Source organism: Chiloscyllium plagiosum, unplaced genomic scaffold, assembly GCF_037043375.1.
Source record: "Chiloscyllium plagiosum isolate Xiang-an unplaced genomic scaffold, Cpla_swu_hap1 HiC_scaffold_10, whole genome shotgun sequence".
NCBI classification, from domain to species: Eukaryota; Metazoa; Chordata; class Chondrichthyes; order Orectolobiformes; family Hemiscylliidae; genus Chiloscyllium; species Chiloscyllium plagiosum.
In genome coordinates, this window is record NW_028270148.1 from 37,757,758 (window position 1) to 37,770,210 (window position 12,453).

General features: G+C 40.9%; 1 protein-coding gene across 1 annotated transcript in view; it reads right to left on the reverse strand.

Annotated features, from left to right (window-relative positions):
- Window positions 1-4,700: 4,700 nt before the first annotated feature.
- Window positions 4,701-12,453, reverse strand: part of pigf (phosphatidylinositol glycan anchor biosynthesis, class F) — a 119,837-nt gene continuing 112,084 nt past the window's right edge. The window contains exon 5 of the mRNA XM_043695663.2: window positions 4,701-4,951. Within this exon, the coding sequence (XP_043551598.2) occupies window positions 4,763-4,951 (189 nt within the window). The 3' untranslated portion in view covers window positions 4,701-4,762. The remainder of the gene's footprint in view (window positions 4,952-12,453) is intronic.

The window sequence follows — 12,453 nt, forward strand, 5'->3', positions numbered from 1 at the left end:
CACCCCCACCCCCACCAACCTTACTAGTTTAAATCCTCCCAAGCAGTTCTCGCAAATCTCCCTGCCAGTATATTAGTCCCCTTCCAATTTAGGTGCAATTCGTCCTTCTTGTACACGTCACTTCTACCCCAAAAGAGATTCCTATGATCCAAAAATGTGAATCCTTCTCCCATACACCAGCTCCTCAGCCATGCATTCATCTGCTCTGTCCTCCTATTCCTGCCCTCACTAGCTCGTTGCACTGGGAGTAATCCAGATATTACTGCCCTTGAGGACCTCCTTTTTAACTCTTTGTAATCTCCCTTCAGAATCTCAACCTTTTCCCTTCCTATATCATTGGTTCCAATGTGGACAATGACCTCTTGCTGGCCCCTGTCCCCCTTGAGAACATTCTGTACCCAGTCTGAGACATCCTTGATCCTGGCACCAGGGAAACAACACACCATTCTGCTTTTTCGCTGCTGGCCACAGAAACGTCTGTCTGTACCTCAGACTACAGAATCCCCTGACAGAATTGATCTCTTGGAAGCTGACGTACCCCTCATTGCATTAGAGCCAATCTCTATACCAGAAACTTGGTTGTTTGTGCACCGTTCCCCTGAGAATCCATCATCCCCTACATTTTCCAAAACAGCATACCTGTTTGAAATGGGTATATCCACAAAAGATTCCTGCCCAAGGTGCCTACCTCTCTTACCCTTCCTGGAGTTAACCCATCTATGTGACTGTATCTGAGACTTTCCACCCTTCCTATAACTGCCATCCATCACATACTGTTGCTTCTATCTGTCTCTCCAACCGATCCACTCGACCTGATAGGATTCGCATACAACAGTGTTTATGGCAGATATAATCCGCAGTAACCCTTAAACTCTCTTTAAACTCACACATCTGACAAGAAGTACATATCACTGCAAAGGCCATTTTTTCTCCTTCACAATCTACAGACCCAGAAAATAACCTCCGTCTTATTCCTCTACAAACACTGCACCAGGTTAAATTAATAGCTATGGCTTATATTTTAAGTTTAATCAAGAGACTTAGCTCCAAAAACATATAATCAAGAAAGAACCCACTGTCCTCACTAATACAGCCTTTCTCTTGGACAGACTTATTAACTTATCTGATTCTGTGTTGTGAACTACTTCGCTCAAACTGGTTCCTCCAAGATTAGTTGTGAAATTCACTGCTTTTTAATTTTCCCAGATGCACTCCAATGTCCAGCGACACATGAGTTCAAAAACAGCAAAGGCAGTAACTGTGCAGCTTCTCTCTCTCTCTCTTGCACTGTCCTCACCTTGTGCTTCCTTTGTCTGCTCTTCTCCCTTTTAAAACTGCTGTTGTTTTGACTTTTTTTTTCAAATTTCCAAAACAATGCAACAGCATATAAAACAGTAATTGCTGCTCCTGGAATTCAAGAAAATCACCTCCAGCACCTAAAATACCTCCAAAAGAGGAGCAGCTCTTACAGCCAGAAAGTTTTTCTGTCCTTCATCTTGGATTACCATCTCACAAACAAGGAGAAGAAGAAGGAGGTAACCAAGAAACAGAGAGGTGCTATCAAATGACACAATCATATCCCACCATGGGAGTAGTTCATGTTGCAGGGAACTGTCTGAACTGTCCTACTCTGCACTGGCTTTCTGCTAATGAAACTATATTCAGAAAGAAGATTGTTATTGAACATGGGTCGAAAGGGGTACATATGTTATTGAGTACAATGAAATACTAATTCCCTGAATGAAAAGGTTGAGACCTAACTTGTAGAAAAAACAGAAAGGGGTAAGTGGTAATGTCCATACCTCTGAGCCAGGTGACCCAGGTTTGTCTCCACACATGCTCCAGAGATGTGTAATACATCTCTGAACAGGCTGTTTGAAAAACCTCTCATTAATAGCAAGAACATTAATAATCATTAGTTTACAACAATGGGATAATACATTTCCAGTATTCTATATCTTCTTTTTGTGAGACGTCTTGGTGTGGAAAGATAAAATTTGAAAGGTAGGTTGATGTAAGATGGCAATCATAGTACATTTATTAAAAATACATGGCATGGTAAAGCCCATTGCAAATGTTAGTTGGGTTCTGACCCACTGTAGGTCCGGCTATTTGTCGCAGAACCATCACTTGGAAAGCTCACCTGAAAATTCAGTTGTCAATGTATCCGAGTTTGCTGTCCTCTTGTGAAATATTACTCTCCATATAAAATTATGCATCGCTGGGGACAATCCTCAAGGATTCCCATCTTCAGTATTTTATTTGCTGCAATAAAACGGCAGCAGCAACCAGAAATATTGATCATTGTCTTCAGGAGAAACAATATTTTTGTAAAAAATGTTTGCCTCCATAGCAACAGGAAAATAAGCAACAAGGAAAATGCAAAATGACCAGCGTTTCTTGTTATAAAAAAAGCTCCGTAGCTTCGTGTCCTTTTTTTTTCGCTGTGGAACTCTAATTTGAGGAGATTCTTTTTGAAAGTGAGAGCAGCTACAATGTTCACTGTTTTACTTTAAGTCTGTGACATTGATACTGAACAAAATTTGGCACAGGTTTGCTTATTGTAATTAGCTGGCTGTGGTTACCAGTGTTGTCTTCTCTTGGCTGCCATTTATATTTACTCTGACATGCATCTGATGTGCATTCAATGATGACAAAATGCCAAACCCCTGGGCTCTCTCCCATGGAAGTAGCATTGTCAGCAGGGAGACTTTCCAAGTTATCGTCATCGTTTTTCTACTAAATTAATAGATGTGGCAAACCTCTACAAACAAGAGTAAAACGTGTGGGGAAAATCCTGCTCCATGATTCTGGTCTGAGTCAGATGGGAGTGTGGCAAGTCTATGTGGGAAACTGACTGTGTTCACTCTGTCCAAGTCTCTGAAGGAGATCTTTGGATGCAGCCCCATTTATCGCTGTTTTACAGGGTTAGCCTGAAGAGGCAAGAGGGAGTGAAAAGACCCAGAGATTCCCCAATGTAGAGAGAAGGTCTTGTGGAGAATCATCTTCCTTCAAGTTGATTTCTGTGTTTATCTATCTAAAGTAGGCCACAATCTGGATGGCAACTTGATGGCTCCCCAACATACAATGCTCTCTCTGGAACCTCATCTAACAACGGTAACTATTAAATTTATGCGAAACTCATTATTCAATGCGCCAATTACATTCTACCCTCAGCCCATAAACTTGCAAACCCCTGACCACCATAACTCCCATGACTGGACTCCACTTTCATGATTCCATCGCGCTGGGATTCAATACCCCACTACTCTTTTGATCACACCCTCAACATCCCAGATCCAAAGTCCCAGCCACTGAACTGAATCCCCTGGACTTGAAAACCAACTGGCCACTAGCCTGACCCCCAGGATCCAATAAAATCCTCACCATCACCACCCCAAATCCCACCACTGACCTGACAACACCACCCATGCTGCTGGACCTGACACCCCCGCCCCCCCCCCCCCCCACCCATTCCACTGCCTTCACATAATCCCAGATGACTCCCCACCCTGTCACTCCCCTTGTTACCAGAATAAATGCCAACACTGTTAACCCATACCCACCTTGAGTATCTGATCATTTACATAGTGTCCAGGAACCTTATTTATTTGGCATTCTATTTACACAACACCCTGGTACCCTACCTAACTGGCATTCGACCCACTCACACCCTTACACCCTACCTAACTGCTACCCTAAATCTACACTTGCCTATATACTTATGTTTTGACAGGAACTGTCAAAGTATCTAGCTTTGTTGCTGGATATTTACGTGACAGAACATCACACTTGGACTGCTGCAGAAGGACTCATGGTTTCCGTGGCATTTCTCTTCACTGTTGGATATATGGGACAGTTTGGTAACAGAGAGATCATCAGTACTGCATGAATCATAAAAAGCTAGCATACAAGATCAGTAGAAATTAGGGGAAGCCAATGGATAGCCTTTATTTTAAAGGGAGTGGAGTATAAAAATAAGGTGTCTTACTAAAACTATACAAGGAATACTGAGAGGCTTTGGTTCTCTTATCGAAGGAAACAAATAATGGCATTAATGTCCAGAGAAGGTACTCTGGTAGATTTCAGGTATGGAGAGATTTTCTTATGAGAAGAGATTGAATCTGTAGACATTGCAGTTTAGAGGAATGAGAGATGACCTTATTAAAACATAAAAGATTCATAGGAGTCTTTGACAAGGTAGATGCTAAGAGTTTGTTTTGTCCAGTGGGAGAATTTGGGACCAGAGGGCATGATCTTGGAGTAAGTGCTCACCCATTTAAGATAGAGATGAGGTGAAATGTCATCTTTCAGAGAGGTTAGCAAATCTGTGCCACAGAAGACTATAGAGGCTGGGTTGTGAAGTATATTTAAGGTTGTGATTTTTAATCAGGAAGGGAATTAAGGGTGATGTGGAGAAAGCAGGAGAATGGATTGATGACGATCACATCAGCCATGTGATCTCACTGAATGGTTGAGCAGACTCAATGGGCCAAATGGCCTACTTCTGCTCCTACATCTTACGGTCTCACGATCTTTAGAAGCCCCTCTCCAGGAATCCCTTGCAACTTAGGTTAAGTGGCTAAGCATTAATCTGATTAGAGATGGAAATTAGGTTTCTGACTCTGATTGGAATATCTGGGTCAGTATTTCATAAGAGGACAAAGGGAGGGAAAGACATAGCAGAAAACTGGAAACAGTTGAAAGGAATGAAATTTTATTTTGAAGTGGAATTTCTATTCCTCCACCTTCCACTATAATTTCAGCAAAGGGTCAACGGAAATCCAATGAAAAGAGCATAAATCATGGTTATGTAATTTCCCTGGATCTCCACCGCCCTGCCATTGAATTTACGCCAGGGTCTCAGGAGAACCACTGTGAAAATTACTGATGTTTTATCTTTTGCTGTCCCAAAAGTAGAAGCGATATGGAGGAACTGTCTTGGCATAATCTAGAATTAAAAAAAGACAAAAGAGCCCAACATTACATTTCAACAAAATGATTATCTATTGTGAGATTTTTGTGAAGCCAGTTGTAAAATATACATACACTCACGGAGTCATTAAGCTGACTTTGTGAAGCAGCCACATATTTTAAAGATCTATCAATAACACAAGGACGTCTTGTCTATCAGTGTTCTTGAAATTTCAATTCTCAGAAGCTTTACTTAGCGATTTTTAATAACCTGTCACTTTATATGTTTTAAACTGATAACATTGCCTTATTTTTACTATGTAAATTACAGGTTATGGTTGGATTTCAACATGTTTTTGATTTATAATGTTTATCAAAGAGACAGAAATTTGATCTTTTATTATTTTTGGCAAAGTTCATAAATGCTACTGCAATTCTCAAAGAGGGAAGGATATTGCTGAAAATGCAGTTTGACATATTAGTCTGCTGCAACTGATTCCAGAATTTTAACTTCCACAATTTGACATGAAAGGTTATTGTACATTTTAGTTCCTGTTTTTGCTTAATGATTCATGAATTCTTGAAACTCTGCTCAATATTGAATCACACTAGGTCAACTAACACAAGAGTATAACATAAAATGGCAATTCCATGAACATCAAGAATTGACTTATCAAGTAATCAGCACTTGGAGCATAAATTATGGTGATTGTATGAAATTTGGGATTCTTGCAGTTGTCCTGATGAGTGAAATATGAGAAGCTTCAGCAACATGTCTCTCTTTTTATAAAAGCAAAATACCGTGGATATAGATCTGAGTAGAAACTGCTGGAGAGATGCTAGCAGCATCAATGGAGAGAGAAACAGGGTTAACACTTCGAGTCCAATATAACTGTTCTTCAGAACCTGAAACTTAAAGTGATTACACGATTTGCTGTCCCTTGTTAATGAAATCTAATTGTAATACAATCATGGGATTATGGAATGGTTACAGCACAAAGAAGACCATTGGCCTGTCTAGTCTGTTGATAATCTGCAAAATTGATTCAGCTAACCTCATTCCCACATGGTCTGTATAGCCATACAAATATTTTCTCTTCAGGAGGTTCTCCAATCCTTTTTTGAAGGCTGTGCTTGAATCTACCTCCACCACACATTCCAAACCCTAAACACTCAGTGTTAAAATAATTTTCCTCATGTTGCCCTTCTTAGTTTTTCCAATCTAGAAACTGTAGCTTATGTTTTGGAGAAGACATAAGGAATTTGCAGGTGGATATGGATAGGTAGAATGAATGGGCAAAAATCTGACAGATGGAGTGTAACATGAGAAAGTATGAAGCTCTTCACTTTGACAGGAGTATAACTTAAAAGAAGAATGACTGCTGAATCTCAAGATGCAAAAGGATTTAGTTATTGTGGTGTACAGCATGAAAACAAGAAGGCCAATGGGATGCTCTCCTCATGAACCCAAATTTTCTGAGATAAATTGAACATTAAAATATACAAGACATTTATGTGACCACACCTTGAATACTGTGTGCAGTTTTGGTCTCCACATATAAGGAAGTAAACCCATTGTAGTGGTTCAAAAGAAATTCACTGGGTTGTCTCTGAGGATAGATTTGATAGACTGCGTTTGTTTACTGAGGATTTTCGAGGAGTGAGGGGTGATTTGATTGAAGTCAACTGTGAATGTGGTAAGCATGTTTCCTCTTGTAGTGGAGTCCAGAATTATAGAGGGCGCGGTTTCAAATTTAGAGGTTTCGCTTTCAGGACAGAGATATATTTTTCTCTCTCTAAGGGTTCCACAACATTGGAACTCTCTGCCTCAGAAGACGGTGGAGGTGAGATGATTGAATATTTTTAGAACAGAGAGGATAGCTTCTTGTTAGGCAAGAAGAAATCAAGAGTTATTTGGGATAGATGGGAATGTGGAATTTGAAACTTAGGTAGCTCAATCATGATCTTGTTGAGTGGCAGAAAAGGGTCAAGGGGCCCAATAGTCTCCTTCTTGTTTCATATGTTTGTAAGTTCATACACATATATCCCACATACCTTGAACACATCTATCAGATCTGACAACCTTTTGCTCAGTAAGGAGGAAGCACAACCTTCTCCAGTCTTTCACAAGATTGAAATCCCTCATCCCACAAGCCATTCTTGTAAATAATTTTTGAACCCTCTTAAAAACCTTCATATCTTTCTGTATAAATCCCACCATCTTTTTTATATAATATATTTTTATTAAGAAAAAATAGATTTTTAAATATTACAACAAATATAAAACAATGCAATTTAAAACAGTACAAAAATAGTACAAAACTAAACCCAAATAATAAAAAAATTCCCCAACCCACCCTCCTATACGAATGTATAAATATATATAGAGAAGTATAAACTTTTTAAAAAACCTAAACGAGCTATTTAACTAACTAAATAAATACCTAACAACAAACAAATAAATAGTAATAACTCAGCCCAGCCAAACAAAACACTCATACATTCACAGTTCCTCCTCCCTGGATATTGGACTCATGAAACACAATCGTTGCAGCTATATAAAAGCCCTTGTTAGTGTGGCAGATAAATCTGTGTCCAGGTATTTCAAAAAGGGTTGCCATGTCTTGTACAAATTCTCAGTTTTGTGGTGTACCATATTTGTGAGAAAATCCAGGGGAATATGCTCCATAACAATCTTCCACCAACCCGACAGGCCTGGGGGGGGGTTTTCTGATATCCAACCAAGCAAGATATTCTTCCTTGCACAGAACGTAACAATATTAAAAAGTTTTTTCTTAAGCACGTCTGCAGGAAATACAATGGGTAGGCCCAAAAGGAGAGAAATAGGGTCCTTCTCCAACCCTACACCTAAAATCCTCTCCATTGCACCCACCACAGTGCTCCAATATGTTTGAAGCCTGTAACAAGACCAAAGACAATGGGTAAGAGTACCCTACAGACCTTGCACTTGGGGCATGCTGAAGATACCCTTGGTTTAAATTTTGACAAACGGTCTGGGGCTAAGTGAACCCTGTGGAGAATCTTCAACTGTAAAGCATGAGTCCTATTGCAAATTGATATCTTCCTCGCATTCTCCCAAATATCCTCCCATGCCTCTGAAGAAACTTCAACACCCAGCTCTCTTTCCCACATCTTGCAGAGTCGATCAGACTCATCTGAGGTGGCACCCCCCAATTGGTGATATAGAGTACTGACAGAGAGTGTACTCTTAGCCCTTAGTACCCCTCTTTCTATGTCAGATTCGTAGGGATCAGTCAAAAGTGTGGAATTTTTAAAATAAAATCCTTAACTTGAAAAAAACGAAAGAGGTCTCTATTAGGTAACTCGTACTTCCATACTAACTGATCGAAGGACATCATTACATCTCCCTCAAATAAATTATCCATGCAAGATATACCCCTAGCTGCCGAACGTTTAAATCCTGAATCTAACATACCCGGTTGAAAACCCGGCATACCTACTAAAGGTGTAAACAAATATGTTTTCCCAATATTACCTTCCCTCTGCCGAATTGCCCTTCATGCTTTAACAGTATTGGTGACTATTGGTTTGTGGTAATATTCCCTAACTGTCCTCACCTTGTCCAAAAACAGCAAACTGGTAAGGGGGCACCTTGCCTGGGCGACTTCGATATCTAGCCATATTGAAAGAGGGTCTCCACAAACCCGATCACTCACGTAGGTCAAAAGCGAGCTTAATTAGTAATTTTTAATGTCCGGGAGGTCTTCTCCCCCCAATCTGTGAGGCAACTGCAGTTTGGCTAATTTAATATGGGGTCGTTATGGTGCCAGATAAAGAAGCTGAACCAACCGTTCAGTCTCCTGAGTGTTTGTTTATTGAAAATCAGGGGGAGCATCCGTATAGGGTATAGCAAACTAGGGAGAATATTCATCTTAATAAGCGCTATCCGACCCAACCATGAGACTGGAAGTGCCTCCCATCTTTGAAGATCTTGTTTAATTTTTTCAAATAATTGAGTAAAATTGGCTTTGGACAGCCAATCCAGAACTGGAGTAATGAATATGCCCAAATACACAACCCCCCTGTGATCACCTAAATGGGAATCTGTAGTCAACTCTCAAGAGCCAACTCTTTCGTAAGACCACCCATAGGCAGAGTCTCTGATTTAGCAAAATTAATCTTATACTCTGAAAAAGCGCCAAACGCGTGAATGCATTGTATCAGGCAAGGCACTGAAACTGCTGGATTTGTCAAGAAAATTAGAACATCATCTGCATACAGCGAGATCTTATGTAATTTTGACCCCAATTCTGGAGCTGATATATTGAGATCCCCACGAATGGCCTCTGCCAACGGTTCAATCACCAACGTAAAAAGTAATGGTGAAACGGGACAGCCCTGCCGGCTGCCCCTAGAAATACTAAAATTGCTTGATCGTACCCCGTTGGTGATGACCGCAGCGAGAGGTACACTGTAGAGAACCTTTACCCATCTTATGTAAACTTCACCCAGACCAAACCGGTCTAGAGTATAGAAAAGGTACGGCCACTCAGCTCGGTCAAATGCCTTCTCTGCATCTAAAGAAATCACCAATCCCTGTACTGACTGCTGTTGGCATGCTTGAATTACGTTAAGCAGCCTCCTAACGTTATTGGAGGATCTGCGACCCTTTATGAAACCCGTCTGATCCTCTTTAATAATAGAGGATAACACAGTCTCCAGCCTTAACGCGAGAGCCTTACAGAGGATCTTAAAGTCCACATTTAAGAGCGAGATGGGCCTGTATGAAGCACAGTCTTCCCTTTTTTAAGGATAAGTGAAATATTGGCCTCTCTCAGAGATGGTGGAGACAAACATGACTGTCTGAATCATTAAACATATTCAGCATCAGGCCTGACAGTATACTTATAAATTCCTGAAGAATTCACTGGGAAGTCCATCAGGACCGGGCGCCTTTCCACTCTGAAGCTGCCTCACAGCTTCCTGCACTTCTTGCTCTGATAATGGGGCATTGAGAAAGGACTGTTGTTGGGGAGTCACACCCGGGAGCTTCAGATCTCTAAAAAAGGATTCCATTTTGGCCTGCCCCTCCTCACAATTCTCAGTTTGATATAATTTAGAGTAGAGTCTCTGGAATGCCACATTAATCTTTTTAGAATCACATGTTAGGTTCCCAGACCCTTCCCTAATCGCTGTAATGGTTTGTGGGGCACTTCTCTTTCTGGCAAGGTATGCAAAGTATTTGCCTGGCTTGTCACCATGCTCATATAACCTTTGCTTTGCAAAAGCCAGCTCCTTCTTTGCCTTCTGCGTGAGCACGGAATTTAGAGCAGACCGCAGTGCCGTAATCCTCTGTAGTTTGACCAACGAGGGTCTGTCAAAATAGGCCTTCTCGGCTGACTTCAACCGTGCTTCAAGGAGATGTTGCTGCTCATCCTTCTGCTGTTTCCTATTGGTGGAATATGAAATAACTAACCCCCTGGCATAAGCTTTGGCAGTTTCCCAGAGAACAGATGAGCTATCAACTGAGCCTATGTTGATGCCTAGGAATGCCCGAAATTCCCTAGAGAAATACTCCACAAACTTGCTGTCCATGAGAATAAAGGGGTCCATTCGCCAGTACCTTGAATCCTCTGTAACATCCTTAATCTTAACCATGAGGTACATTGGAGCATGATCAGAGATGGCAATATTACCAATCGTACAGGATGCCACCAGAACCAGGGTCACCGCAGGGGTCAGAAAAAAAAATCAATCCTCGTGTGACATCTATGCGGATTGGAGAAAAACGTGAAATCCCTACCTGTAGGGTGGAGACACTTCCAGATGTCCACCAATCCTAATTCCCCACACAAACCCAATAACTGTTTAGTTTGTGCAGAGGGTATCGAGGGACCTTTAGGCAACCTGTCTACTGTGGGATCCATGAGGCAGTTAAAATCTCCCCCTATAATGATGTGCCGAGATTTGAGACTTATCAATTTAGAAAAAGCATCTACCAAGAATTTAAGAGGATGAGCTGGGGGACAATAAACATTTAAAATACCATATTCTTCCCCATTTATCAAGGCTTTAAGAATTACAAACCTCCACTATGTGTCTTTAACACATTCCAACAATTTAAATGAGAGATTTTTCCTTACCAATATAGCACTCCCCTACTTCTGGTATTAAATGATGAAAAATAAACTCGGTCAAAGCCATTCTGCTGTAATTTCAGATGCTCCTTGTCATCTAAATGTGAATCCTGTAACAAAGCAATATCCACCTTCTCCTTTCTAAGACTCAAGGGTACCTTCTTCCTCTTAATTGGTGAGTGACTTCCCTTGATATTCCAGGTACACCATTTAATCAAATCATTAGCCATAATCTTCTGCAATTATATTTAAATTCCAGAGAAGAGGAACCCGAACCACAAATTGCTGAGCCTTAGTGTCGCATGGTCCACCAAATATAAAAACTACATAAACTAAAACCATTACATTTAACAAACATACAAAATTATTAAAAATAAAAAACCGAAAAAAAACAGAAAACAAACCAACATAAAAAGCACCAATAGCGCTGAGTAGGGGAACTCACCTCCTGCCCGGAGGGGGCAACAACCCGTCCCAAACTGCCCATAGATAGGCATCTAACCATCTCAACCACCTTCACTTCTCCCAGCTAGAGCCGCATCGCAAGCACAAGCTAAAAAGAATAAACACCCCATAGAATATCAATATGAATAAAAAAACATTCTTTGATTAAAAAAAGGGGAAATAAATACACCACCCATCCTTTGGTATGTCCTAACTTAGAAATTTAAAATGTACATCTTAACCACCGCCAGACATAGTTTGAACCAAATTATTATCAATAGAGGCAAAAAAAGGGGGAAAAACAAAGCTCCAACTGGATTTCCTCCATTTCTTTTACAGAATGATAAACGCATACCCAAGCAACACTATTTAAACATACTACAATTGTTTAAATTAGGTTAGTTTGTCCACAAACTCTCTTGCCTTCTCTGATGTGTCAAAGAGATGCATGGATCCATCTAAGGTGATCCGAAGCACTGCCGGATATCTCAGGGAGTACTGAATCCCGAGCTCCTTCAGTCTTCTCTTGACACCATCATACGATTTTCGTTTCTGGATCACCGCCACTGAAAAGTCCTGAAAACACATGATCTTAGACCCCTCATAAATTAGGGCCTTTGGATTCTTCCCCTGGAGTCTGGAAGCCTCCATGACTCTCTCCTTATCCCAGTAATGATGGAACCGCACCAGGAAAGGACAAGGGCGTTGACCCAGATCCAACCCCCGTGCTGCGACCCGGTGAGCCCTCTCTATCTTCAATCCTCTCATGCCAGTCTCCAAGTCAAGGAATTTCGGAAGCAAATCTTCAATAACTTCCACAGGCCGCTCACTTTCCTTACCCTCAGGCAGATCGATAATCCGAATGTTTTTTCTCCTGCCCCTGTTTTCAAGATCATCCAATTGGTAACGCAAATTACGAACCTGCGTCTTCAGGACTTGGATCTCATGCTTGAATGAACTGGCATCAGCTTCCACC